We start from the raw sequence: 27,807 nt of genomic DNA on the forward strand, positions 1-27,807 counted from the left end.
TCCACAGCATGACTGTAACCCAGTGCACAAAGCAAGGTCCATAAAGATACGGTTGGGTGAGTTTGGAAGACCTTCACTGGCTCACACAGAGCCGGGACCTCGACTCCATCGAACACCTTTGGGATGAATGTCCTACATCAGTGCCTGACCTCACAAATGCTCTTCTGGATGAATGGGCAAAAATTTCCAGACACACTGCAAAATCTTGTGGAAAGGCTTACCATAAGTGTGGCAGCAGTTATAGCTGCAAAGGGAAAACCAACCCCATACTGATACCTATTGATTTAGAATGGGATGTCATAAAAGTTCCTGTAGGTGTAATGGCCAGGTGTCCCAATACTTTTCCCATGTAGCATATGTGAATCCCATTCTGATTTTACAAGCTAATTCCTGGTCTAGATTCAAGCCCAGTTCCTGACAGGTCTACTGAAGCAAGCTGAACTAGTCTTCATTGTCATCACTCTTATGTTGATTATTATTGCAGAAGAAGGGGATCTTTTATATTGCCGATAAGCCCAAACATATTAAAAAGACATTTCAGGCTTGTCCTCAGCCTTGTGTTTTAGTTTAGTTTAAATAGCCAAAGTTAATATCATAACAATCTATACAGTAGCCTTATTCTAAATGCATAGCATCACTTTAAGGACATGCAGTGTTCAGAAAGCAGGAATGGTGACATAGGTGTCGAATGTGAGGTTTGTCATTAAGAACTACAGGAGGGGACACTCCTTTGAGACGGAAGGCACAAACGGGACCAAATAAACATTCAGCTGAGTACAACAGAATTTGCCTTTTTCTTTTAAGGATTTTTGAGGAGTCGTGTGCAACTTTGTGAGTTTTCAGTTAATTTGCTTACATGGCTACTAAAACAATACAAAGAATGTTAAAAAAAGCCTAAACATTTTTTTAAATTTATGAGTCTAAATTACTGAATTCTGCATACAAACATTAATAATAACAGATGCAAACATCTGTTTAACATTTAAGACATTTTGGCATTTTTAACAAAATATATTAATTATAATATTATCTTAATTTTTTTTTCAGTTTTGCAAACCGTTTTACGCGGTTCTTCAAAATCAATTTTTATATTTCCTAGGCGAAATCCCATACTAATTTCCTTACATATCATTCGTCAGCTGTAAATGAAGCCAACTCGAATTTCCCCCGCCATACATGTAAACCTGCATCTCTTTATAACCAGTGAAGAGGGGCCATTGTGAATTTTCTCCTACTTCCCCAGCTCTGGAGGGCCTTAATTTTAGGAAGGGTCCTCGGTGTCAACGGCCGGTTTTATCCGCCTCTCCACCCCTGTTAATTAACAGAGCTAAATCAAAGGCTGAAATAAATAAGATCGGCAGACTGCCCTACTGACAAAAGGCCAGCATGGGAGGGGCTATGCAAACAGGGAGCTCTGCTGTGCAATGATGCTCCCAGTAGTAGGAAAGGAGCGCTTACAGCACGCAGAAGGGAATACACTGGGAATCACTGGAGTCCAATCTTCACAATACCGACTCCATTCCATGAAATAATATGGCATCGACGTGTCCGAAGTGCGACAAAACCGTCTATTTCGGTAGGTCAAATTTCCGCCACGGTTCGACATTAATTACAAAAGCGATTACCGAAGGTAAGAAATATGCAAAATTCTACATTTTTGTTAAATCTGCGTGAAATAATATGACACACTATACTAGTATTTAGCAGTAGGCTACTACCAATATTTCCATCATTGTAGCAACAAAAATCTGATACAATCGCAGTCGTTGAACCTGAGCTATACCTTCTGGTAAAATTATAGGCATAAGCTTAGGCAAGCTATTAATATATGCAACGAGATGGTTAATAAAAAATACGTGGGCTATATTTAGGTAAGTACAGCCATGCGTAAGGAAATGGTATACTCCTCCAAAACTTGCATCTATTTGGCATAAATCGTGCAAGGCGGTGCTGATTGTTTCTGTTAATACATTTTAATTTGCAGGGAAATGTATCAAACGCAATAAAATGAGCGGAAGGATCCCTCGTTAATTAGGCTTTGATGGAGCCTGGGGAGTGGGCTGTGCTGCCAGGCTGGCGGCGGCTTTGCGGGCTGACCGGCTGCCTCTCGCCGACATATTTTTAAAGGCATCCGTTCCATATCGTTCCGTATCTTTGTTATTTGTTATTATGATGGTATCCATTTAAGTGGATGGATCCATTTAAATTCTCTATTACCCTAAATATACCTTCACATTTTAAATATCGCAAAATAAATGAATAAATATTTATGATACCACGAGTCAATCTGGAGTACTGTTATCTGTAGCCTATTAACCTATTCACATGATATGGTTTATTAATTAATTGTAAAAACCCATTAAAACACTTAGGAGCATAGTATAACAAGGCATTTATTACTGTGGGTGGCTGCATCAGCCCTTATGAGTGATGTCGAAAGTGGTGGACTGATCTAAAAGTTGCTCTCAAATACCAACTGTAATCCATTTAATGAAATCAATCTTCTGGGAGCTTCAGCAGACACGATGCTCCCATGTTAGCATTCTTGCTAGCCCAAAGAAATGTTAGCCATCTTTCCATTCTTTTCCTGAAGTGCATGTAATTTTTGAATACAATGACTTGTAATTTTAAGCTATTCCAAACTTCAATGAATCAAAATGGTGTTTAGACAGTCGTTCTATAGCCTAAAGGTTTAACCTAATAAAGAAAAAAGATTTTGTAAAATACAAGATCAGGCTTCTGGAAATGTGTCTTTTGTATATTAATTTGTCATAAAATTAAGTATTTTAAGTTCGAACTTGCCATTTAGCAAATGTTTGGCAGCCTTTCTTTTAATTTTATTTGTGTACAGTTACATAACTACTTACCCAAAAACATATTCAAACTAGAGATTAACCCTAATACCCTTATTTATATTTATTATTAGCCAAAAATTATGTGCCTTTAATTCAGAACCACCTACTATGGACAGCTCTTAGAAAACGAGACCGGACAAGGTTTGTACCTTATATCACTTTTACCTCATTCCCAAGTACGTATCGCCGCAGCCGGAGCCGAGAGTCGAGTGGGAGGGGAAATGTCGAGAAGGAGGGGTTTATCACGAGATGGAGGAGGGGTTTGTGGTTAGGATTGCGGTATCTGTTGATAACAGTTATAAACCCCTCCCACATTGCGCCTCCTACTCGACATTTCTCCTCCTACTCGATATTGCCCCTCCCACTCGACATTCAGCTCCAGCAGAGCGGTATGCCTCAGATCGCAGATAGCCCAAACCGCGGATAACAGCTAATCATCCGCAGACCCCAAATATAACGTGATTTCCGTGTGCATACAAATGGTAGTGTGTAATTGATAAATTACTCGCCGTAAGACATTACCAACATTAAATACAGTAATAATAAACTACATTGTACATTTTTATACAGTACTGTACTCTCACGAATGAAAGATATTCAAATTTTTTAGCTTAATTCTGAAGAAACGACATAGCAAAACATTTCATGCAGCTATCAAGGTATGATGGAGCAATGGATATTATGCTTATTGTACATTGTTCATTTTAGAACAGCAACTAATCGCAAGCGTGTGAAATGTAAACCCATCCATCCATTTTCCAAACCACTTATCCTACTGGGTTGCGGGGGAAATGTAAACTTTAATTGAATATCTCTACACTTCTTCCTTGAACACTAAAAACAGTTTCTAAACAACCTGAACTATTTACACCTTTTTTAAACTGCCCCCTTCGGATTCCACCTCACCCTGTGTCTTCCGCTCATTGGCTGTACCTCATCACCGCACTCATTGCCAGTCGCAACGCTTTTCACGCTACAGAATACGGAGTTGCCGACAGGGTCCAGATGGTGACTCAGTTTGCAGAGAGAATGTTGACCTCGTTGAGAGGTTCACTTACCTTGGCAGCAACATTCATGTCTCTGGTGACTCTTCCTATGAAGTCAGACGTACTGGGAGAGCATGAGGTCGCTGGAAAGGGGTGTGTGGCACCCCCGATGTCTTTGCAAGAGGACGAAGGTTGAAATCTTTAGAGTCCTGGTGCTTCCTGTTTTGCTATATGGTTGTGAAGCATGGACACTATTCAGTGACCTGAGACGAGGACTGGACTCCTTTGGTACTGTGTCTCTTCGAAGAATTCTTGGGTATCACTAGTTTGACTTTGTGTCAGACAAGCAGTTGCTCTGGGGATCCTGAATGAGGCGCATTACCTGCATTGCAATGGAGCATCAGTTATGGCACTATGGCCATGTGACGCATTTCCCTGAAGGTGATCCTGCTCGCAGGATCCTCAATGCTGAGGACCCAAGCGACTGGACCAGGCCGAGGGGACGCCCACGTAACACCTGGCTGCGACAGATAGATGGCTATTTCCAGAGGGTGGGGTTAGACCGCGTGTCCCCCTGGGGGGTTGCCAACCAGGATCCCGAGGTATTTAGTCGAGTGGTGGGTGCAGCAGCTCACTGCACCAGTGCACACTCCCCAACTTGACCTGACCTGATTGGTGACTCTGTTGAGACACAACTAATAGCAATCAAACTCCTATTTGCCACTGAACCCTAATCTTAGTAACCACAACCTTCAGATATATGGATACCATTGTAGAAGCATAGGGCTTGTAGCCAAATGTCTCCAGTGAAACCAGTCTAAAAACCCGTTACCCCAAAATACTGAAATGCATTTAGCACTGAGAATATTGTATAAGACATCAGCAGCTGCTGTGCTTAATCACCTTCTAATTACATATGTGGAGGTAGAGCTGGCTACGATGGGTGCGCTCTGGTTTTGACACATGAATAATGAGATGTTACGGAGCTGAGAATTAATGGTGTGACATCTGCAAACGATTCATTCACAGGGAATTTACAGGAACATGGTCATTCCCTGCACACATTTGTTCTTTTCGTCCTTTTGCTTGGCCTCAGAAATGTGACTCGAAAGCTGCTACCGTCCTTGACTATCGCTGCATTCCATTTGAACTTGTAACGGAGAAATTCTGAGTTCCTCGTTGGAAATTTTAGTTGCAGGCCCCCTGAAGCTGGAATTCTTACTCGGAAAGCCGTTTGCTAGCACTTACATCTTATTTGTGGCTCATTAAATCAGTCATACACACAGTACTATCTGTGGACATGACACAGTGTTTTTAAGCGCAAAATACCATGTAATGTGTAGTTATCAACTGATATTGCTAACAATGACTAACAATTAACCAGGATAGAACTGGGGCCTGTTTCAAAAAGTGGGATTGTTTGCTTAGCCGGATAACTTACTGGATTTAAGGTAGTCTGGCCTAAATGTAAGTGAAAGAAGATTAAGGGCATTTAAATTGGGATAAAATAAATATGACAAGTTATCCAGCTAAGCAACAAATCCTGCTGTTTGAAACAGGACCTTGGTAATGCTAAATGGCTTTCTGACTTGCTATACTGGAACATGGTTAGCTTGGGTGTGAGGTCATTTCCAGCTCCGACTTACAATGGAACGCAGCTTATGGCCAATGAGAGCCAGTGAAGCATGTAAAGGCGTGCTGTAAGCAAGCATGTGATGGCCGGCAACGCTAAACCTGGGTCTAAACCTATACGCCCAGTGGCATTTGAAGGCGTTTGACTTTGGGAGGAGGACCGAATTTGGCCCAGCACAGGGGTGGGGGATGGTTACCATGTATATCATGCAATAGTCCCATAGTGAAAGGATGTTATGTAAGAAAGATTTTTAAAGAATATTAGAAAAGTAAAGACTTAATCATTTTAAACAAGACTAACTGATTAGAGTGCAATTTCACAATAAACATAACAAAAAAATATGTGATCCATATGATAAAATAATTTTGCCTGTTACAGGACTTCAGTTGTCTTTTGGTAGGCCTCGAAATGTCGTCGTCATGCTGTGCGTGCACAGCGAATTGACCTCAGTAACGCATGGATTCATGGTTAAAATAAGGAACATGCCATTATTTGTTTATTTTTTGAGAAGGGAGGGTCTGCCAATCTTGGGGTGGGTGGGGACACACCCCTCCCCTTTTCCAGTGCCCCTGTATACGCCTACAGTGAACAAACGACCAAGAGTCTCTAGTTCACCCACTCACTCACCAACCTAGTCACACCTTCAGGTCTCTCATTCTTGTTCTAAACGAGTTGGTGAGTGAGTGGACTCAGACAGCCTACCTCTGGATCATGGCTGAATGAGAGACTCAAACCTCGGTCATGACATTGATACTCTGTCGTGTCAAGCACCGGATGCTGTGCCGGCCGCCTCTGTTTTGTGCCATATTTTGTTCCCACATATTTTGTTATTTTGTGACTTGTATCTAACTGAAATATGAATGCATCTGTCTGGTCCCATACACACATTGATACTTTTTTACATGAATCATCTGCGTCAATATCAGCAAAAAAAATGCTCAGCATAAGCGTATAGGCAAAAGATTTTCCAGTGCCCCAGCAGGCGTTTGCAGGCCAGCAGGAGACATGGGGCCTGTATCACGAGGCAAGACTTATTATTTAACCAGATAACTTGTCAAATTTAAGGCATTCTGGGCTAAATGTACATGAACAAAGTCCATTTAAAGTCCAATGTGTGGCTTAGCGGCTAAGCCTCTGTGCCACTGACTAGAATATTGTCAGTGTGAGCTCAGCCTTGGCAGAAGAGTCTCCTGTCCAAGGGCTCTTAAACGAGGCCTTTAACGTCCAGCTCCACATGTGTCTGACCCCTGACTGTGATCCCCAGGTTTGCTCTCATCTGTATGTGTGTCTCACGGAGAGCATAATGTGTTGGGAGAAAAACGAATTTCCCCATTACAAGCTGCCCTTCGGCTTTCGCCCCACATTCAAACGTTCCCAAAATAAAATGTTTAAAACACACAAATAACTCGATCTCTTCTTCTAGTTTAAATCCTGACAGTCAGGAGATGCTAACCGAACACAAACCGATATCTAAAAATTTTACTTACATGGATAAACAAACTCGAACTGTAAACAAACTCACGCTCACAGACCTACTATCGTGGGGTTCCCTTGGCATTATCAGTGTAAAGAAAGTGCCATATCTGTATTTAATTGTCATTTTCCTGCTTAATTCAATTCCTGGCCAGTGTCAGTCCTTGTTCTGCCCTGGTTCCAGGCTTTTCCACAAATGACATAAATCTAACTTCCGCTTTTTACTTTACTCTGACAAGAATGACAGCTTATTGGTGAAGGTAACTGTGTGGGGTGAGATCTAGAGTTCGTGCAGAGGCGTTTTCCTCATCTTTGATCTAGCTTGTATTTTTATTTATTCATTCATTCAGTAGCCCATGTAGCCCATTGATTGGTCGCTGACTTTTCACTTTTGGATTCTGCACGATCCCACCAATCAAGCTATGACAGAACTGTTTGTTTTGGTTGGATACAAAAGTGTGTAAGTTGTTTGATACATACATTTGGTGTGCAGAGTGCTATTTTATGGTATGTTTTAATTTGCATGTAAATATAGCAATAAAATAATGAGCGGATGGAGCCTCTGCTAATTAAGTTGTGATGGGTCCGCTTGAGCTGACTGCAGTTGTCTCTTGCTGACATATTTTTAACGCCATCCATTACATATCACTCTGTATCTTCTTTGGTGATATGATAATATTTCAATCTTCACTTACCCTAAATGTACTTGCAGATTTTGCATTTCCCTTAGCAGCTCCCTAAATGGTTATTTATGATATTCCAAGTTATTTTGGAGTATTGCTACCTCTTTCGTAACTGATTCGAATGCTCCGGTGTTTTTATGTGTTAATTTATGTGAGAGTTATTCCTTTTGCTTAATCCAGGTTCACTTATGATTTGAAACCAAATCTCTAGATGTTGGTGGATTAAGCACGGTGAAGTTAATCAGAAACACGAGCACAAAGACAAAGGTAAAAGTGTTTCGGCACAGGATGTACAAAAACAAGACCAAAGAAAGGGTTTGGCAGTGGGATTATAAATCACTGTCTTTTGAAGGGCTTTTCACCTTGCAAAATAAGCTGAAAACACCCATCTCTCTCCCAGCTTGACCACACAATGACTGGTAATCAGGTCACGTGGTTGCCGGTACGTTATGCGATACCTGTCAGGGTCGAATGAGGGTCACTCGGGTAGGAAAACAATCCTTTTGGAAATCGTACATATTTCACGATTATGGGAAGACTCTACAATAGGAATCCAAAATATAGGCTCTTAAAATCATGCTTAGGCTCATCTCTCGTAGTCTGTCATATACATCCATCTCATATATACAGTTTAGCATACAAAATGTTCCCCTACTCTCATTTAGTTTGTTTTCTTTTATACTTTATTGACAAGTCTTACTTTCAGACTCCTTTTACTAATTTCTTTACATGTTAGCTTGATTACAAAACAGTCTTGCGCATTGAAATGAGCACGGACAACTCCTGTTCAGCAGGAGGCCCTGCACGCACTTCCCTGTTCTCTGTAGTCTCTGCTCTTTCTGCTCCACTGCCCCCAGAGGCTGTCTAATGTAATGCCTGTCTTGACTCGGTGCCTCCTGCCCTGTCCGCCTTGCCTTTATCTGGGTCATTATGCAATCCTCCACCTCAGCGGCCGTTTAAGGAAGACTTTCCTCTCATGCAGAAATGTGAAAAGGGAAATTTAACAAGGTGATTTCTTGCTGTAGGATAATGAAACTCTGGCTTCAGTAAACTCCATCACACCTAATCATCCATCAGGCCGTTTTACAGGCGTACAAATGGCCATATGCTTTTCAGGTGCCAGTTTCCACCAAAGTCCACGTCACCTTTGATTATTTCCATAATATTAGACTGAAATACACTGAGTAGGAATTCTTGGAAAGCAGCAGCTTAGATTTTATTTTAATTTATGTATTTTGTGGCCAAAATGCTGTTTCCAACTAACCTGCATTTAGACTGTGTTTTATCAACTCAGCAATAGTCCAACAGGTGGTAGATCTGGAAAGAAAATTAAGATTGTGTTAATATTAACCCAAAAGAAGCAGGAAATAGTGAGATCATGCCCACTGCGTTGGAATGCCATTTTTTTGGACTCTGTAAGTTATTTAATTTAGACCACAACCTGCTAATACAGTCCATAGCTGTCCTGCTAATAGTGTCCATATCTGTCTCACTAATACTGTCCATAGCTGTCCCACTAATCCTGCTTATAGCTGTCCCACTAATACAGTCCATAGCTGTCCTGCTAATAGTGTCCACAACTGTCTCACTAATACTGGTGTCCTGTTAATATTGCCCACAGCTGTCCTGCTAATAATCTCCACAGTTTTGTGCCTAATATTATCCATGACTGTCCTGGTAAAACTTTCCACAGTGACCACTGTATTACAGTGTCCTAACTTAAAAATCTTGAAGTTTCATCAAAGATTAACTGAACATTTGTAATTCATGCAGGTTTCAGAAAGGAACAGTAATGGTACAGACAACATAGCCATGGAGAATGCTTTTGTCCTAAGCTGAAGTAAAGGTTAACTACCATAAGAATGTACAGTCATTAGTATATTTCAAAGCTGAAGGACATGCCACTGAATAAGAGGGGACGTGGAATGTGCAGGCTCAGGAAAAGGGGACTCGTCTGTCCCCTGTGTGTTCTGGATGAGAGAGTTCTAAGAGTGGTTGTCACTGTACCACTGAGGGGATGAGTCATAGTCCGAAGAAGGTGCCGGAGACCAGGCAGGAAGTAGCACTTCCCTGATTTACAACACTGTCAGTTAGTGCCAAGTTTACAGCAGAATGGTAATTGTCTGAAGAAAGGTCGTTAGCTGCACAGAATGAATCAGAGTTTGTTTCCATTTTCTACACCACTGGAGCAAAGAATAATAATTAAACAAAACTGAAGAAAGTTTAAGAAAATATAAAGGAAATTAAAACATGTGGTCTTTGCTGTAGGGGGCCAGAGATCTAAGGGAGTCACCCTAAACCAACCTTGACTCTGTACTGTACTGATATTATTATTCTGACGTAATATGTTGACATGTAGCTGGCTAATCTGTAGCTAATAAACAATACAACTCTTTGTTACATAGGGTAATGAATGGTGACCTGGCATTCATTTTACTTAACTGAGAGAAGTGAGAGATTTAAGCAATGCAGTAGGTATATGTCTGCAAGTACATATAACCCACATTAGCGGCCAAAAACATAGGAAGCCAACTGTTTGAACTGCAGAATAACAAACGTGTATTTCTTCACACATACTAGCACTTACATAACACACTGAAATATGCATTCGTAAAACACTCAAGGTACCCATGCTCTAAGACGTCTGGAACAATCTCCATGGAGACAATGTTCTCAAACTAGCAATTGCAACTTGCAAAGAGCAGTTCGCAAGCTTCTATCATGGTGTTGCTCACCCTCTGACTCGTTGTGGGGATTATAACATGGAGCATGTACCTGGTCTCCAGTAGGAGGTACGACCACTGACCATCAAATTCATGTATGGAGCGTCGTGTGACAAGTTCATTCTGTGTTATGGTTTTTGGCCAATCCTGGCCAATAAGCTAATTAAAGAGCAATTAGAAGCCCCTGTGGATAATCACATACCCAGATGGCCCCCAGGGGTCTTATGTTTAACAAGCAATCATTATTTCCTCCATTAAGGCTGTTTGATCGCAGCTGAGTTTGCACATTCGTTCCTGTCGTGTTGATACTGTCGTGTTGATACTCAGCGAGATGGGACTCCCAATGGGGAAGAGTGGCATTCCCTTTCAGTGCCTCGTGATGAAGCTGATGTACCATTGTCAGCTTCAGTATTACAGTGCAATTTTAATAAATAAGGAAGGGCATGAATACTAGCATTCTGCTGCAGACAGTGCTAAAATACATGCATTAAATTACCGCCGGGCATCATACCCGCTCACACAACTGCAGTTATCTTTATTAATACCAAGCTATTATTCTAGATGGTTTACTGCTCTGACCTTCACATATCTGCCCCACACAGTGAGCCCAATAAATGCCCCACATTTGCACTCTGCACATTTGGCAGTTTCAATGATCTTGTCTTTCGCTTGGCTGAAAGTCAGCAGTTTCCATCTGAATGGGTTGCATTCTTGCAGTCGAGGTTCCCATAACCTGGGGTTCTCAGCGACGCCCGCCCTTCACGAGACATTTGTGGATTGTCAGTGATTAAAACAAGTAGCTCAGAAGCCACATTTGTCCCCTAACCAAACATGAGGATGATTTAGTTTGGCACTCCTGAGCTCCTGTCCACTGAAGATCTGGAAGTTCAGAGCTTCATGACAGGAAAAGGATGATCACACAGGGCATCATGCAGGTCTCCAAGTATCTTTTCAGCCTGGTTGCTATGGCAACGGGAGTTTGGGGGACAAAGGGCTAGCGATTGGGGTGACCTTTGCATTGTGTGATGAGGCTGGGGTAGCTGGAATATCCATCCATCCATCCATTTTCCAAACCGCTTATCCTACTGGGTCACGGGGGGTCCGGAGCCTATCCCGGAAGTAATGGGCACGAGGCAGGGAACAACCCAGGATGGGGGGCCAGCCCATCGCAGGGCACACTCACACACCAGTCACTCACACACACACTCCTATGGGCAATTTAGCAACTCCAATTAGCCTCAGCATGTTTTTGGACTGTGCTGGGAAACCGGAGTACCTGGAGGAAACCCCACGACGACATGGGGAGAACATGCAAACTCCGCACACATGTGACCCAGGCGGAGACTCAAACCCGGGTCCCAGAGGTGTGAGGCGACAGTGCTAACCACTGCACCATCATGCCACCCCCTAGTGGGAATATAGATATATATTTATTCCATTATATTGCACACTGTACAGATAATGTCTGTAACTGTAATACTTATTTGGATATTTTTCTCTATACATTTTCACTGCCTCTGTATCTTTTACTCACTTTGTTAAACCTTATTGCACTTATTGTCTCAGGACCGAATCAGGGTGCATTTCACTACATGTTAAACTTGTATGACTGTGTACGTGTCAAATAAAAAATCTGGAACCTTGAATCTTGTGAGGTGAAGCTTCGTTTAGCAGCCTGCAGCCCGGAGTTGTAATGTGTCTGCAGCACAGGCAGAGGGCAAACAGCAGCGGGCTCCTTGTGAAGCACGGGGCCACATTGTGGATTTATGACGCAGGCTACGGACAGCTTTCGTCTCTTCTGTAATTGTTTCCAACATGTCTTGAAGCATCAGTTCTCACAGCATGGGAGGAGAGAAGTGGGGGGGGGTGGGTGGGTATAAGAAGGCAGTTGAGATATGAGGCAAGCTTCTGCAGGGAGATGAGGTGAGGGATTTCCTGCTGGGAGCGTGTCTTTGGTGCGGGGGTGGAGATGCTGGTTAGCAGGAAAACCAGGCCAGTAGGCTGCGTTCCAGCCCTCTGTTTTCCCCATCCGGCCCCAGCAGGTCCGGTCCCCAAACAGCGGCTCACAATTGTCAGGGCCTGGGGTGCTGTAGCTGAGCTCTGGGACCCAGTTGTCCGAGGGTGTGGCGACATCCTTTTCCCTTCTCCTTTCCTTGCTTCCAAGCCGTCGGCAACAGTGGCTTTTAAAAGCAAAGAGGACTCAGGCGACTGTCCCCTCACCAGGAGAATATAGGAGTCTGTCCAGAAGTCTTATCTCACGATACAGACCTGACAGCTGTTAGACTTCTACAGTTTCCAGACTAGCCCATGCTAATGAGACTAACAGAGTCACTGATGAGTAGGGGTGCCACTGAAGATTTTGGGCCCCATGAAAGCATATATGTTGGGCCCCAACCCAGATCAATTGGAAAATTTTTTGGGACCACAGTCACTCGGGAACCCTTGAAGTCACCTTAACTGTTCCCCGCATTAGGGAGCCCCTACCGCTTAGGCTGGGACTGTAGGGATAGGAGTTGTGATCAAACAGTGACATCGTGCTTCATTGGTGTATGACGATGTGAATTTTATGGAATATTGAATTTCAGATGAATGGTAATATTTTGCCTGTGTTATAAGGTAATTAGTCAAACAAAATATTAAATAAAGTAGAACCTTGGAACTCGAACGCCTCTTAACTCGACGGACTCGGACATCGAGTGGGTCTGTTGAATTTTTTTTCAGCCTCCGAAATCTTGGAACTCGACCGTTCCTGCTAAAACTCGTATGGGTTGAGAATGTGTTCAATTCTACCAATTCGGTGAGAAAATTCTAACCGCAACTCGACTGAAAACTCGGAACACAACAAAACAAAACAGACCTGCTAAAACTTGTATGGATCCAGACGCATCTCTGATGGGCTGAAAAGAAGCCAAACGGACTTATTGGGATGCTGATGCCTATATATCGCTCATAGTCTCGCGGTACCTCTCAGCCGAGTTTGATGTCTGAAAGCAGTGTTTCTGTGTTCGGTGTAATTTTTTTTGGGCTTTATCTACAGTACAGTACAGTACAGTAACCATGCCCCCTAAGAAAGTGAACAGTGATAACATCAAACCAGAGAGGAAAGTGGGGAGAGTGACTGTATTATTTACTGTAAGAAGGAGATTATAGTGAGACTTGACGGTGGTGCATGTGTGTCTGCTCTCGCTTTGCAGTATAGGATTGTCATTTATTTAAAGTTTATTACTTTTCTATGTGTGCATTTTCATGTGTGTATTAGGTTCATATTGCTTGCTAATGCTTTTTATCATTTGTCAGGTTTAAATTGCAATCATTTGGGGGTCTGGAATGGATTTAATTCATTTACATTATTTCTTATGGGGAAATTTGACCTGGACCTCGACCAAACCGTAACTCGAACAGCCTTCTGGAACGAATTAAGTTTGTGCTCCAAGGTACCAATTCTTTGTAGCACAGAAAAATATTTTTTTAGGCTTTTCCTCCTTATATTTGTAAAGTCATGTGGTGTCGCGTCCTCTTATTCATCCCGCCCTGTCCTTGGTTGGCGGGGAACATGGCAAAAAGAAGCATCGGTTAATGTGCGGTTGTCCAACAGCGTCACACTGTCACCTTATCGATTCTGCAGCTGAGAAGGTGACGTCCCTGGGGAAGGACTGGCACCGGTTCTGCCTGAAGTGTGAACGTTGTAACAAGACCTTGACAGCAGGGGGCCACGCTGAGGTGAGTAAGGACCGGTGAGATGGTTAATGGAGCAGTGCACACTCCCACTGCCCTTCACTCGGACAGACCTGCACTTTCTGGTTTATCCTGTTTTCATGGAGAGACACTAATGGATACTAGGGAAATTGCAGGGATCAGGAGAGAATGTGTCTGTGGACCTAGCAGCCGGGTTTATGGTATAATCCAGCACAGATAAAACTTCATTGCCGCCTATATTCATTCACCTAGAGCTTCGCAAATGTATTTGAAACATCCTCCTGGCCAGATGTGTCGATTTTCATCGTCTTTGCTCAGTCAGTGCTAAAATATTCCCCTCTAGCAGCCTCTAGCTATGTTTTCGAAGCAGTGACTGTACCACTGTTCTTCAACATTCAGCAATGAGTAACCGCATGTTTACACCTTAACTGATGTATGTTTTGCCCCTGGTGGGATGCCTTGCCCAGATTTTACCTACATGGTGATTTCCCAGATCTCCAGGAGATGTTATTTTGTTTTTAATCTCCATATATGGTCACGTTTTACGCTTTAAATTCTCTATCCAAATCCAGCTGCGTTCCCATGGTTACGGACCTGCTTGTATTGAGAATGTCTGTAGTAACACAATTCTGAGCCCGCTCTGTGGCAGAAGAAAATGGAGTTTGATAGGTATCAGTCTGGCACAAATAAAGACGGAGGGGCGACAAGCGTGAATCCAGTCTGAGTGACGATGGATGGATAACAAGTGTCAGCCTGTGTAGGCAAAGGGAGTGGAAACTGCCTGCCAGCTCTTCATGCAGGAAGCTTCCGGAAACCTGGCTTCCACTCTGCGTATGGGGGTTGGCACCCAGAGCTAACGGCAGATGGACTGGCTGCGAACGAGCGATGAGGTTATGCTGGTCCCCGCATGCAAAACACCCCTTGGACACTGCAAACCCTGTTCTGCGTGCACGTAAGCGCGAAGCCTGCTATTAACGAGGGGTCAGCCCGGGTTTGGTGAACAGGAGAAACGAGAGCATTACGGCTGGCTTGTTGGCACGCATGTGAGCCTTGCATGTCAGCCGCCCCTGTGCTCTCCGTGGGCGTGTCTACGCTGACGCTGGAGCCCGTGTGCCGAAAGCGACATCGGTCTGTGGCGGGATGTGAAATGGCCGAGGGGCTGCGATCACACCTCTGCAGGGTGACCGTCCAGGAAAGATCATCAGTCTCTTAAGATTGTGGACTATTGCCTGGGTTAAAGCACAGCAATTCATAAAAATACCAAATTGGGTCACTTCCATAGCAGCGTGTGGTTCAGTGGGCTAAGCCTGTTTTCCTGTGATCAGAGCGTCGCTGGTTTGAACCTGGCTTTGGTAGAAAGCTCGTGTCTGTGAGCCCTTGAGTAAGATCCATAGCCCCCCAGCTCCGGGGGCAAAGAGAATTTCCTTGTAAGGGATCTATATGGTGTCGTCATCATTAGAAAATATACCAAATGCATAAAGTGATGAAATTTTACAACGCAAATCATTTTTGTGGCATGTACCTGGGATGCAAAGATAAGTCTTAATGCTATGAGAAGAGAATGGTGGGCTATCAGCTGTCGGTACTGACGAGTTTCCACATTAGCGGTTAGCTCCCCTTCTGTGGTACTTGTCCAAGTCTCCCTTGACACCTTTATACTCAGCCTGAGAGGTTTGCACTTATCACACTGGCTCTTAGCAGAGGTTCTCTCTCTCTCTCTCTCTCTCTTTTCCCTGCAGCATGATGGGATGCCTTACTGCCACAGACCCTGTTACGCGGCTCTTTTTGGGCCCAAAGGTACCGTTAGCTAGTTCCGTCTTCAGTTACGGCTCCCTGTTGCCAAGGCCGTTGTGTTGTGATGGTGACCATTTCCTGATCTGTCCAGGTGTGAATATCGGGGGGGCCGGATCCTATGTCTACGACACCCCTGTCAGCTCCGGCCTAAGCAGCCCACCCGAGGAAACTGCCCCCAAACCCCAGGAGAGGAAGGCCTCTGGCCCGCCGAGGGGGCCTGTGAAGGGTAAGCATGAGCGCCTGGAGCCATCTGTCCAAAACGGGAACAGTGAGGGCAGGAGAGTGTAACAGATTGGGATCATGGTCAGATCAGCAGAAGCGTTTGATACAGACATCAATAGAGCAATAAGAGTAACTGCAGACATTATTACAGAATCCTATTACCTGCCTTTACCTTATATACAATGTAGGTTATTCAGCCTCCTGTCAATTTATGTCTCCAGTCATTGACCTTCACACAGCCGTCAGATGTGCCCTGACTTGTGAAGATCAGACAGTTCTATGCATTTGAAATCCAAGTTTAGCTCCCTGCCTCTGTCTCTCTCTTTCTCTGTCTCTCTCTGTCTCTCTCTTTCTCTGTCTCTCTTTCTCTGTCTCTCTCTACCTCTGCCTTTCTCTGTCTCTCTCTTTCTCTCTCTCTTTCCCTGTCTCTCTCTTTCTCTGTCTCTCTCTTTCCCTGTCTCTCTCTTTCTCTGTCTCTCTCTACCTCTGCCTTTCTCTGTCTCTCTCTTTCTCTCTCTCTTTCCCTGTCTCTCTCTTTCTCTGTCTCTCTCTTTCTCTGTCTCTCTCTACCTCTGTCTTTCTCTGTCTCTCTCTACCTCTGCCTTTCCCTGTCTCTCTCTTTCCCTGTCTCTCTCTTTCTCTGTCTCTCTCTACCTCTGCCTTTCCCTGTCTCTCTCTTTCTCTGTCTCTCTCTTTCTCTGTCTCTCTCTACCTCTGTCTTTCTCTGTCTCTCTCTACCTCTGCCTTTCCGTGTCTCTCTCTTTCTCTGTCTCTCTCTACCTCTGTCTTTCTCTGTCTCTCTCTACCTCTGCCTTTCCCTGTCTCTCTCTTTCTCTGTCTCTCTCTACCTCTCTCTTTCCCTGTCTCTCTCTACCTCTGCCTTTCTCTGTCTCTCTCTACCTCTCTCTTTCTCTGTCTCTCTCTTTCTCTGTCTCTCTCTACCGCTGCCTTTCTCTCTCTCTCTTTCCCTGTCTCTCTCTTTCTCTGTCTCTCTCTACCTCTGTCTTTCTCTGTCTCTCTCTACCTCTGCCTTTCCCTGTCTCTCTCTTTCTCTGTCTCTCTTTCTCTGTCTCTCTCTACCTCTCTCTTTCTCTGTCTCTCTCTTTCTCTGTCTCTCTCTACCTCTGCCTTTCTCTCTCTCTCTCTTTCTCTGTCTCTCTCTTTCTCTGTCTCTCTCTCCTCACACAGCTACAAACTGACAGCACTGTGCTACGGTTTCCCATGCTGCTTTCTGCTTTGTTTGTTTTTCACTCAGCTGCAAGTATCACCACATTCTCAGGAGAGCCATCTATATGCCCCAGGTGCAACAAGAAGGTGTATTTTGGTACGTCCTAACCTTTAAAAATACCTCCACAGCAACTGCTTTGCGTCTCTGGGAGGAACAAGGACCTTTCTGTGTAAGGTTAGCGCGTGATGTGAAATCAGCAGTACCTGATAGCTTTATTAGTGTACCAAAATACTGATCTTAGCACAACCCAGCTCTTCTTTCCATCTAAAATTCAATTTAGGAACTTCAGTAACCTGAGCTCCATTGTGAGGCAGTCAAGCTTCATAACTGGATATGATTACACTCCCAAAATATGATCCTATTATTGGAGATACTGTGATATATCTATGATTTCATATCCCATTTATTTTTATGGTTGCGGTATAAGCTAAATAGCGACCTCTAGTGGATAGTAGAAAATCTACCGGCAACCTTCCCCAAATAGATTTTTTTTTTTTTGCACCATAGGTACATAATTCAGCTGATGTGAAAGTTTGCTGTTATTATAAGGCCCTCATGCATCTTAAAGCCTAAGTCCTTCAGAGGGGCACCGGTGGAACATGGGGATATGGTTGTCATAGTTATATCTGTCTCTGGCAGCTGAGAAGGTGACTTCCCTGGGACAGGACTGGCACCGACCCTGCCTGCGCTGTGAGAGGTGCAGCAAGACCCTAGCGCCAGGAAGCCATGCGGAGGTGAGAGATGGGGTCCTGAAGGGCGGGAGGCAGAGGCCCAAAGACCCGGGGCCTGGGAGAAGCATGATTATTCAGCAAACATGAGGATAATGCCTTTTTTTTGGTGAAATGACCGAACTGCACCTGTTCACTGTTTTTCAGCATGACGGGCAACCTTACTGCCACAAGCCATGCTATGCTGTCCTCTTCGGACCCAGAGGTATTCACAGTTTCGTGCCATCACTTATGGATCGCACCACTCTACATTGCCCACCAGGTGGCGCTAGTGTCCCAGAATGACATGTTCACCTCTGTCTCTGGCGCTCGCGTTGTGATTGGGCTTTTATTTTTGCCAGTTTCCTGATCTTGGAAGTTGATTGAATTGTTGCGTTTTGGGAAACGTGTTTGAACCTGTGTTCGCACTGATAACAAAGCGAAATACAAATATTGACCCTTAGCATAATAATAATAATAATAACAACAATAATAATAATAATAATAATAATAATAATAATAATGTTTCAAATGAAATTGTGATTAAGTATATGCCCAAACTATTCATACCTGAATAGCCAATTAATGTTAAGTAGGTAATACAAAAATTAATCAAAGTAATTATATTTCTGCAAAAATAACCTGTTGCTCCATTCATGGCTCCTCTAGCTCCATAATGTAATTAAATGCACCACTGAGATCATTATTTCATAACTACATAATCAAACCATGTCGATGTGCTGATTGGAGCAGCATACAGAGGACCGAGGTCGAACACCTACAGTCAATCGCTAAATGCACATCTGAGTAGCATGTGTTGTTTTGTGGCCATTATTTTGCGTTGCTGAATTCGCGAAATGGCTCTTTCTGCTACAGCCCGGATGCAGCATGCCTGTACCATTACTGAGATTTAATTAAATCAAGAGAGCAGAGCGTTAATGAGCGCTGGGTTTTAATGGAGCTATTAACGTCCCCTGCCCAGTGTACGATGAAGGGCAGATTACTCATTTTAAATGGAATTATCACCCACCACCAGCAGCCTCCCAGTAGTACATGGCCCACCCTGGATGGGATGCCAGTCCATCAAGCGGGAAAACACACACACACACACACACACACACACAGACACAGTCATATACTTGGCAGTGTACAGACAGCAGTTAGCGTAACTGCACGTCTTTGGGCCGTGGGAACAATCTGGGCCGTGTGACTTAGGGAGAATGTGCAGAAGCTGAGATCTGTGGGATTTACAAAAACAGATCAGTCACAGGTTCACCCACTCAGTGCTTAGGGACTGACCTCACTTCATATGACATCAGCTCTGTGATAAGGACGCGCTTCTGGGGGCTCGGGGAGAACTTTTTATCTGCTATATACACAAATTGGCCATTTCACATTAAAGGGATATTTATGTACTTGCAGTTACAAAATGGGCAGTAAATCCTTGTGGGCATGCGTCGCAATAAATAAATGCCTTTAGCTTTAGAAGGTGTAATGCATGTGTAATGTAAGCATTAAATGTGTGGATATGAATCACTGATTTCTCACTGTGAGTGAATGAACAAATGAATGAATGAATGAATGAATGCACGAGTGAGTGAGTGAGTGAGTGAGTGAGTGAATAAACTAACCCCAGCTTTCGTTGACCTTCAGGGGTAAATACCGGGGGAGTGGGGAGCTACATCTACGAGAAGATGCCCAGCACTGAAACACACCCATAGACTTCTGTTTACCCCCCCACACCTTTCTCCGCATCCCTCCACCAACCACCCCCCCCCCCCCCCCCCCCCCAGCTTCCCCGGCCTGTGTAGCACTGCACCCAGTGAACCCAGCACCCATCATAAACATTCAGGACGAATGTATTTATTTAAAAAAATATATGTGTTTTGTTTTACCCCATCTCTCTTAGTGCTTCCACAGCATGGGGGGGTTAACACAGGAAGGGAGGTGTTGGAATATTTTACTTTAAAACTCAGAATTTCAGAAGATAGAGCTGCAGGAGACAGGAGAAGTGAGAGCATTCGAATATATTGTCAACTCTACTTTTAAGAATTTCTATGTTACCCATGTGTTTCGCCCCCATTTTAAACAGGCTGTCCTCTGAAGTAAATGCCAGGCATGTGTCTTTTTTACATAACATTCTCCTTTTTATGTTAATCTTAAAATGTAGGTATTTTTAGTAGCAATAGAAGCAAGTAACCAAGGCACTGTAGCGTCCGTGGTGGTGGTGGATGTGGTTTATTGGTATTATCACTGGTGATCACGGTTTAAACATTCGGTTCTGTTCAGTCCGCAGATCTTTTAGGAAATGCGTGTCACTTCTGTTTTCTGACCTATAATAAACAGATAAATTTATAAAGCTGCCGGTGTGTTGAGTCCTGGATTCACCTGAAGGTCGTTAGCACTCGGTAAAACGCAGAGCAGAGTCACGAAAGCAGACTTCCCCGTATCACCGCCGAGACCTTGGTCACATCGGGGCTGCAGAGGAAGGAATAGCGTCAGCCCAGAAATCGCGTTTCCTCTCCGACAGCAGAAAACCAGCTATACATCAGGATGTTAAAAAAAAGATCTGACTCACACCACCCAGGTGGTTTTGCCATTACAGACAAATGGAATCGGATTTAATTCACGTTTCAGTCTTCTTCCATCTTGTCGGACGATGATCCTGCCAAGCCAGAAGCTGAATTGCAAAGACAGATGTAAGCACTGGACGCAGGCTAGTTAAATGCAGTCCAGTTGACTCCTGAAGGCACCAAGAAGGTTTTCATCTAGTCTTTGTGCCCGGGGGAGGGGCAGAGATTGGCCTTCAAGGGATTCAAGTGATTGCACATTGTGAAGACCGTTGAGGATGAGATGAAGCACAGGGCCACAAAGGGTAGGCGTCATGGGGGCTCCATGTGCGTAACTGCTCAGTGTCTGAGGATCAAGCTTGGCCAAACTTCAGCATGTCCTCTGAAGAAAGGCATACCGGGCCAAACCGACTGATAGATCCTCCTCTGAGCGGAAACACAGGGATGTCACAAAGCAAACATGACGAGAGACATTTGAGGGGAGGAGTGAATGCAGCCTTCCTCATCCCAACAATATATTGGCCTCTGCTTCATTCCGTATCGTCATACCATATCTAAAATTCGTCCAATACTTATTCACTAGTAGACCAAGGTTTCGTCATGGCAAAATCCTGAATTAGCAGGTTTATGTAAGTTATATAAATATTAATGACTTCAGTTTTACTTGTTTTGTACTATTAAGGCAAATCAAGAAGGAGGCGATAACTCACAGCACATCTCAGGCTGTCGTGCTTCCTTCAGATTGGCTATCTGATGATGCCTCCCTCAACGTCGATTATTTCACATCACGGCAGGAAAACATGGAGGGACTTTGGAAGAAAAAGCTGCCCAGAGGGTTTTCAGGACCAAACGTCAGGATGAGAAGGATCTAGAGGAATTATACCCTTCTTTAGTCCATGCACACGTTTTTGATGCACGTTATATTTTTGTCAATTGAGTTAGTGGGAAGGATATCGCTTTACAGGTCATTCCATTCCACATGATTTAGAAAGCAGTAGGGGTGGGGGTGCTGGAACGGGGGGGGGGGGGGGGTTGGGGGGGGTGGATATAATGGATTAAGTCACATGATGGAAAAAGAGTGGGAGGTGGAGGGGTAACGACATGCACTTACTGTCCTCCATCATGCCCAAGAATGTCCGTTCACCTTCTCCAGCAAATGTCAATAACGCTGCACTTTGCACTTTTAAAATCTCTACTTTAATAATGACTCAACAGGTTGGATCTCCAGTCTCATTCAGAGACTCGACACTCTTTCACCCACTGAGTTCATTTTCTTTTGACAAACCAGCAATTTTGTACCACACCCTTAAAAAGCCCAGACATCACTCCGTTCTACCTGAACCTCGTGACCGGTGCCATCAACAACGCTTAACAGTCTGGCTTTTGTAAAGCGACGCAAGCTGCAATCAATTACTACTACAGAACATTCTTCTAATTTCCAATTATCCTTACATAGCTATTTCGTGTCTCCACTTCACCACAGTCTTCCTGCACATCAGCAAGGCACATAGGAGCAGTAGACTGTGTTGACCTTCAAGAAAAACAGAAACAAAGTGTACCTTTGATCACCATAATCTCCCCACAGCTGTAAGAGATTTATCTCAGATATGAATTCCTCAGTGGTCTGAGGGAGTTCTGGTTTGAACCCACCAGTCCCAGTTCCTCAATGTTCAAGGATCTTTGGGGAAATGGTCTCATTTGTCTTTCCCTGCATCTGGAGGGCGGTGCAATGTTTTGTGGAGTCGGTTTCCATAGAGACACAAAATTCACAGACAAGCTGCATTCCTGTCTATTTCTGTTTAATGTTTTTTAGCACTGGGCAGGAATGCTACATGAAAAAGCGGGAGTGCCCGGCTCTTGAGTGATTTTATAAAGCCAACTGCTAGGGATGACTGAAGTTAAGCACCTGCAGTTTTCAGTCGGCGTGCTGTCTTGCGCATTGCTGTTGATATGGAAATACTGGCAGCAGCAAACACTGTTATACAAATGAAAGATACGGAGTGACCTTGGCTGACTTGTGCATGGTAAATGTCTGCATGGTGAAGAAGATCCTCTCCTAAAGGCATTAATACAATGTGTGCCAGTGAAAATATTCATCCAGTGAGCGTCCGCCCGCTATCAGTGATAACTGTAGCCAGGTGAAACCAATTTTTAGTGGATAATTAAGAGCTAAGGTGAAATGACTAAGAGTGAAATAAGGCATTAATGATATAAATACCACACGCCCTTACAGATCCAGTGAATGAAGAGCTTTCGCTCCCAAGAAGCACTCTGGCAGTCAAAACTTGTGCAGCTGTGAGTGAACCAATAAAATCACAGGAGGCCATTTTAAAGTCATGTTGGCGGAAATGAATAGAAGTTGTACATGCAGGAAGAAGCAGGTGCGAGATCTCCAACACACCATGAGCTGACGAGTAAATGATTTATGTAGCGTTAATGTAACCATAATTTTGGTCAACGTGCAAAAAAATTTGCCTGGAAACCAATCAGAGGGGGTCCTGCGGCTTCTGATTGGTGCTGTGACTGAGAGGTGTTTACATCAAGGCAGCTGGGCCTGCAGTGGACTCCAGCTGTGTTTGTACTTTCACTGCAGCACTGGACAGGAGGTTCACAGCAGGTACCAGCACTGTGGCCTGTCTGATGATTATTAACCGAAGGGGGGGAGGACACCAAAAATTCATTCATTTTTTTCCTTTAATTGTATTGGTAACACTTTACGTGACAGGGCACAAATAATATATTATACTAGTAAATAGGTATTAACCACCACAAATGAAGTCTTTGTTACATATTGATCTCATATTTGCTCACCCCAACCCCAAGCAGTTACTATATTTGGTACTATATCAGTTACTTCTGTGAACCTTTGTGAACTACTGAAGGAAGAATTAATGAATAACAGAAGTGAAACACTGATGTCATATTTGTTCATCACTGATGTATCATGACACATGTTTTATCTCAATTAGCAGCTATTTTTGTTTATGATTTGTTCATAACTTATACTTCAATAGTAAGTGAGTTACTAAGTATCTGTGCCCTGTCAAGTAAAGTGTTAGCAGTTTATTCCTCTACCAGTGTAACAACACGCCTTGTCTGATAGGGATCCACTCTTAAAAACTCGCATTAGCAGACCAGGCTTGTCACTGTCACACTTCAAATAACTAGATTTTTATCGATGGGAAGTTTTGTTCGGGCCAGAAAACGTTCTAGTTTTTACCAGTAAGCTTCTAGCATAAAGTCCATGGGAGTAACACTTGAGGGAGGCGTTTGTTGAAGGTGTCCAACACCTCGCTAATATTCCCCATTCGCTTCGCTACAGCCTTCATACTCACAGAGCTCCAAACCAGCACGAACAGCATCAGGTATCCAGTGCTTAATCTGCGGTCTTGTAACTGACTGGACCACCTTACGCTGAGATAAAAATACCCCAGAATACTCCCCAGAACTTCAGGAATAAAAAAGACAAAATGAAAAGCACGTATCTCCAGTAAACCGTTATTTCAGGAGCGTGGAAAACCAAAAACAGTGTAATAAGACACCTTTAGCACCACAAACAGAAACCTATCAGTGACGTTTGTTTTATTGTCAGTGAGGCAAATATGTCAGTGTCAAAAAGATGTAAAATAATGTTTAATATTCACAATTAAGAATAATGTTATCTAGCTGTCTATGTTAGTAGCTAAAATTGGTTATATAAAGTAATCCATACAAGTGACCATCATGAATAGAAATTAACTAACTAACTAACAAATGCTAGTTAAATAGATGAATTTCTAAAACATCTTATCATTGGTTAATTAGGTGTGAAAAGTGGACATGCACGGGTTTCATCAGACAGCAACAACATGCAAAAATTAAAGTCACAGGGTTGAAATGCTAATAATTGGGAGGGACCAGCCCCAAATCAGCTCAGGCTGACCCAATTGTCTGCATCAACATAATGAAATTTCAGAAGCTCATTCCCCTGGTCCGAGTTTCGATGTAGTAATACATCTCAGGAAAGACCACACATGTTAGCATGCTAATTCTATTTCATGTATTTCAAGTTTTGGCGCACTTTTAAACCAGTTTTATGATGCATGTGTTTAACTACGGCAAATATTTCTCCAGCTTCTACACCTTACATTAGTTACATCCGCTTCTATAATGGTATCGGTGCCCTAGATCTTATACACTATGGAAATAAATCACATACACTACAGAAGTTCTGGAAGAGTCTTGTAGCCTCATACATGGCTTATTAGCTGCTTAATAAGTGTAGGTGTGGTGTCCCCTGGGAGGGGAAGGGGGAATTATAATTTATGGGTTGTTTATGGTTTGTTTTTTTTATTCTCTTTTTTGTTTTTCTTTTCCTTTCAGCAGTGCCACGAAAGCTTGGGGAGGTTGCGCCGTCCCTCATTGGTAATTGAGGGGCGGGACTTGTTAGATTGGTTGGCGGAGGCGTGGACTTGATCGGGTTTTAAAGATGGCTACATCAGAGTGGACGGGAGCGCGGTCCGGGGACGGAAGGTAATCGCGGCGGTTGTTTTAAGGAGGCGTCGGTGGGGCGATGCGGGCTTTCCCAAGCGGACCGCGGACGTGAGTGAGCTGAGGTACCAGGCTACAAGTCACGGGTCCGCGGTATCGATAGAGGGATAGCGAGCGCGCAGCCATAGCGTCTGGGGAGGTAAGAGCAGTGGGAAGGCGACGCAGATGACGGTGGGGGGAGTGGCCTGGGATACCGTGCTTAGAACCCGGAAGTAAGGGAAGGTTCCTAACCAGTGGGGTGTAGGACGTATCCGTTCGGGTTATAGCCGGGACGGTGTGGTTCCGGGGTTGTTTTGGGCTTTGTTTCCCCCACAGGTCTAAGCTCGCCGCCGTGGGTCGGCTGGCTTGGGAGGCACCGGGTTGGTGCATATCGCAGCCAACGGATTGAGGCGGTGAGCGGCGTACGAGCTACCAGGCTAAGAGAAGGACAGTGGGAAGAGTTTCGGTTATCTCCCACGGGACCGAGAGAGCTCCAGGAGGAGGTGGACGCGGCCGGAGGGTAGCGGCATTGCTGAAAAGGGATAGTTAAGTTTTGTTTTGTTTTTTTTATTTTTTATTTTTTTTGTTGTTTTTGTGGGCCGGACGAGGGAAGTGCGCCGGCCCAGGACTGAGTCTTTAGTTTCTCTTTTTTTCATTTTCGTTTCTTATTATTATTATTATTATTATTATTTATTATTATTATTATTACATTTTTGTTTGGGGGTTAGGTTTATGTAGGGGGGACCTTTGCAGGTCACCCTTCGGTTTTGTCCTCTCCTATGTTGATTGACCTCCTCTCCCCGCTGCATAAGTGTGCTGTATATAAGGGTGCTGTGTCACTGTGTGATTAGTTGTAGTGGATATTGGGGGGAGGTGTGAGTGCTGTGGGGTTGTTGTGGAGTGGTATTGGGGAAGGAGAAATAACACTTGTAGTGGTAGTGTGATTTACCTGTTGGTGGGAGGGAGGTGGTTGTTGCCTGGGAGTTTGGAGTATCTGTAACCGAGCCCCAAATAAATCTGTGCCAGCTCACCCAGTTGTTTGCCCCATTGTGTCATTGCCCCAGGAGATCCTAAAGGGTGTGTGGGTAGCATTGTGCTGTGTGAAAGGGTTAAGGGGAAGAATTAAAGACTCAGTACAAAAATAGTCATTAGGCAGTGGGGGTCCTACACCCTGGGCCACCACATAGGCACTTGAACTATTTTCTAGGTCAGTTGTAATATCCTCACATCATGAGTAATGGCTGTGCAAACATTACTCCATCATGATTATGTTCGAGCTGGAAATGACCCCAGTCCCGTATTCTGTCACATTTGCCATCTCACTCTTGTTGACGTCATACCATCAGACATTCTGACCATCTATACCATTTTTATTTTTTGTCCACCTTGATGTATATTTCGTAAGCGTGGACAGTGTCTGTAAGACACTCAAGCTTGGAGCACATGTTTGGGTAAATCTCGGGGTGTTAAAAGTCCACGACCTACACAAAACTCTCAGCGGAATGCAGCTCAGAACAGCCCCTCTGGGCGGAAAGACACGATCTGAGATATGGATGAAAATGTCTGCATACTTAGCCGTGTTTCTCTAAGAGCGTCTCCATCGTTCAGATATATATTCCATATGCATGGAAGCACCTGTTAGAGATAATGCAAGGTGACAGCTCATCTTAAAGCTTTGGCAGCAGCGGGATGAATCCGGAGGCACAGGAGTGAAAGTGTGCAAGGCGCTGAAAAGATTCTGCTGAACTCAACTTGGATTAAGCAAAATACGTGCAGTACGAAGCAAGGCGAAGAAGTGTACAAAAAAATCCCTGCATATATGAGGGAATCAAACACTTTGCCAAGGTTCTTGCAAACGAACCCCTGGATGACTGTACTTCATAGGGAGAACGCATCATTCTATGCTTAGACCATCATGTGCTTTGATGTAGACTCGGCACCCGATGGGGGTAATGATAACCACCTTCAGAGTCTGACTAATGTGAAGGTGGCCGACCGAGTGGCAACCAAATTACCCCATAACACCTCTCCATGCGTCTCTATTACTAAGGCGATTTCCAGCCAGGTCTTACATTTGAAGCAGATATCCAACTTGTATCGGGATCTCTAACAAGAACAAACAGACTCACCACTAAGGTTGATGACCTACTCAGCTGCTCTTGACTGCCAATTAGGTGGGATAGTGGGCAAGAACCTGAACACTGTGCTAGAAATGTCAACCAAAGAGTCATGGTGGCCTAGAGCAGCCTCCAGGAAACCTGGACACTTTGAATGTTTCCATACCTTAAACGTAACGTTTGGTGAACGTTTCTAAAATGAAAAATTGTTGGTGGGGTTGGCCCCACCATTCACCTGGGGCCAAACGTAGATGAAAGACACAAGAGAAAGGAGACCAAAGTCAAGGAACAGGTGTAGAGGAGACACCCCCTTTGGGGAGAGTGGGGCACAAGTACCAGCAGAACACCTGGACACAGGGCGCAGGTAGCGTGAAAACTATGAGGAACCTGTGCTATTAATAGTGATGACTGAAATATGTGTATCATTTCAAACCTTAAAGGCTCGAAAACGGTAATTACCAGGGTCACAAGCTAACTAGAGAAGCCCAAAATATGACAAAAAGAAAACAAGGATGTTCTCTAACTTGTAGAACCTCATTTTTTCTCCCTACGTTTGTAAACCCATAAATAGCCAGTTCTTGCATGACAAGAATGGTCACACTCTACCTATT

General features: G+C 43.9%; 1 protein-coding gene and 1 long non-coding RNA gene across 5 annotated transcripts; one reads left to right on the forward strand and one right to left on the reverse strand.

The window, feature by feature from the left end:
• Window positions 1-1,355: 1,355 nt before the first annotated feature.
• Window positions 1,356-19,776, forward strand: crip2l (cysteine-rich protein 2-like). Of its 2 annotated transcripts, XM_048985041.1 has the most exons (8): window positions 1,356-1,576; window positions 13,979-14,073; window positions 15,789-15,846; window positions 15,935-16,069; window positions 17,321-17,389; window positions 17,933-18,027; window positions 18,169-18,226; window positions 19,654-19,776. In XM_048985041.1, the coding sequence occupies exons 1-8, from the start codon at window positions 1,534-1,536 to the stop codon at window positions 19,719-19,721; spliced, it is 621 nt and encodes a 206-aa protein (XP_048840998.1). In that variant the 5' UTR covers window positions 1,356-1,533; the 3' UTR covers window positions 19,722-19,776. The 2 variants fall into 2 exon arrangements, with proteins under 2 accessions (XP_048840998.1, XP_048840999.1); XM_048985042.1 differs by lacking the exons at window positions 1,356-1,576; window positions 13,979-14,073 and adding an exon at window positions 14,080-15,001.
• Window positions 19,777-20,219: 443 nt separating this feature from the next.
• Window positions 20,220-22,580, reverse strand: LOC125714431 (uncharacterized). Of its 3 annotated transcripts, none has more exons than XR_007383692.1 (3): window positions 22,023-22,580; window positions 20,579-21,438; window positions 20,220-20,478 (listed from the first exon to the last, which is right to left on the reverse strand). It is a non-coding gene; the product is annotated as an uncharacterized LOC125714431 (long non-coding RNA). The 3 variants fall into 3 exon arrangements; XR_007383690.1 differs by lacking the exon at window positions 20,220-20,478 and having other exon boundaries at window positions 20,589-21,438; window positions 22,023-22,101; window positions 22,221-22,580; XR_007383691.1 differs by lacking the exon at window positions 20,220-20,478 and having other exon boundaries at window positions 20,589-21,438; window positions 21,682-22,580.
• Between the last annotated feature and the right edge of the window lie 5,227 nt (window positions 22,581-27,807).

Source organism: Brienomyrus brachyistius, chromosome 19, assembly GCF_023856365.1.
Source record: "Brienomyrus brachyistius isolate T26 chromosome 19, BBRACH_0.4, whole genome shotgun sequence".
NCBI classification, from domain to species: domain Eukaryota; kingdom Metazoa; phylum Chordata; class Actinopteri; order Osteoglossiformes; family Mormyridae; genus Brienomyrus; species Brienomyrus brachyistius.

Bases quoted from the DNA above. Each gene is read 5' to 3' on its own strand.
- crip2l (XM_048985041.1), top strand. From the start codon at position 1,534: ATGGCATCGACGTGTCCGAAGTGCGACAAAACCGTCTATTTCG. The intron at 18,028-18,168 runs GTGAGAGATGGG...ACTGTTTTTCAG, and splicing joins CGCCAGGAAGCCATGCGGAG to CATGACGGGCAACCTTACTG. The intron at 18,227-19,653 runs GTATTCACAGTT...GTTGACCTTCAG, and splicing joins TGTCCTCTTCGGACCCAGAG to GGGTAAATACCGGGGGAGTG.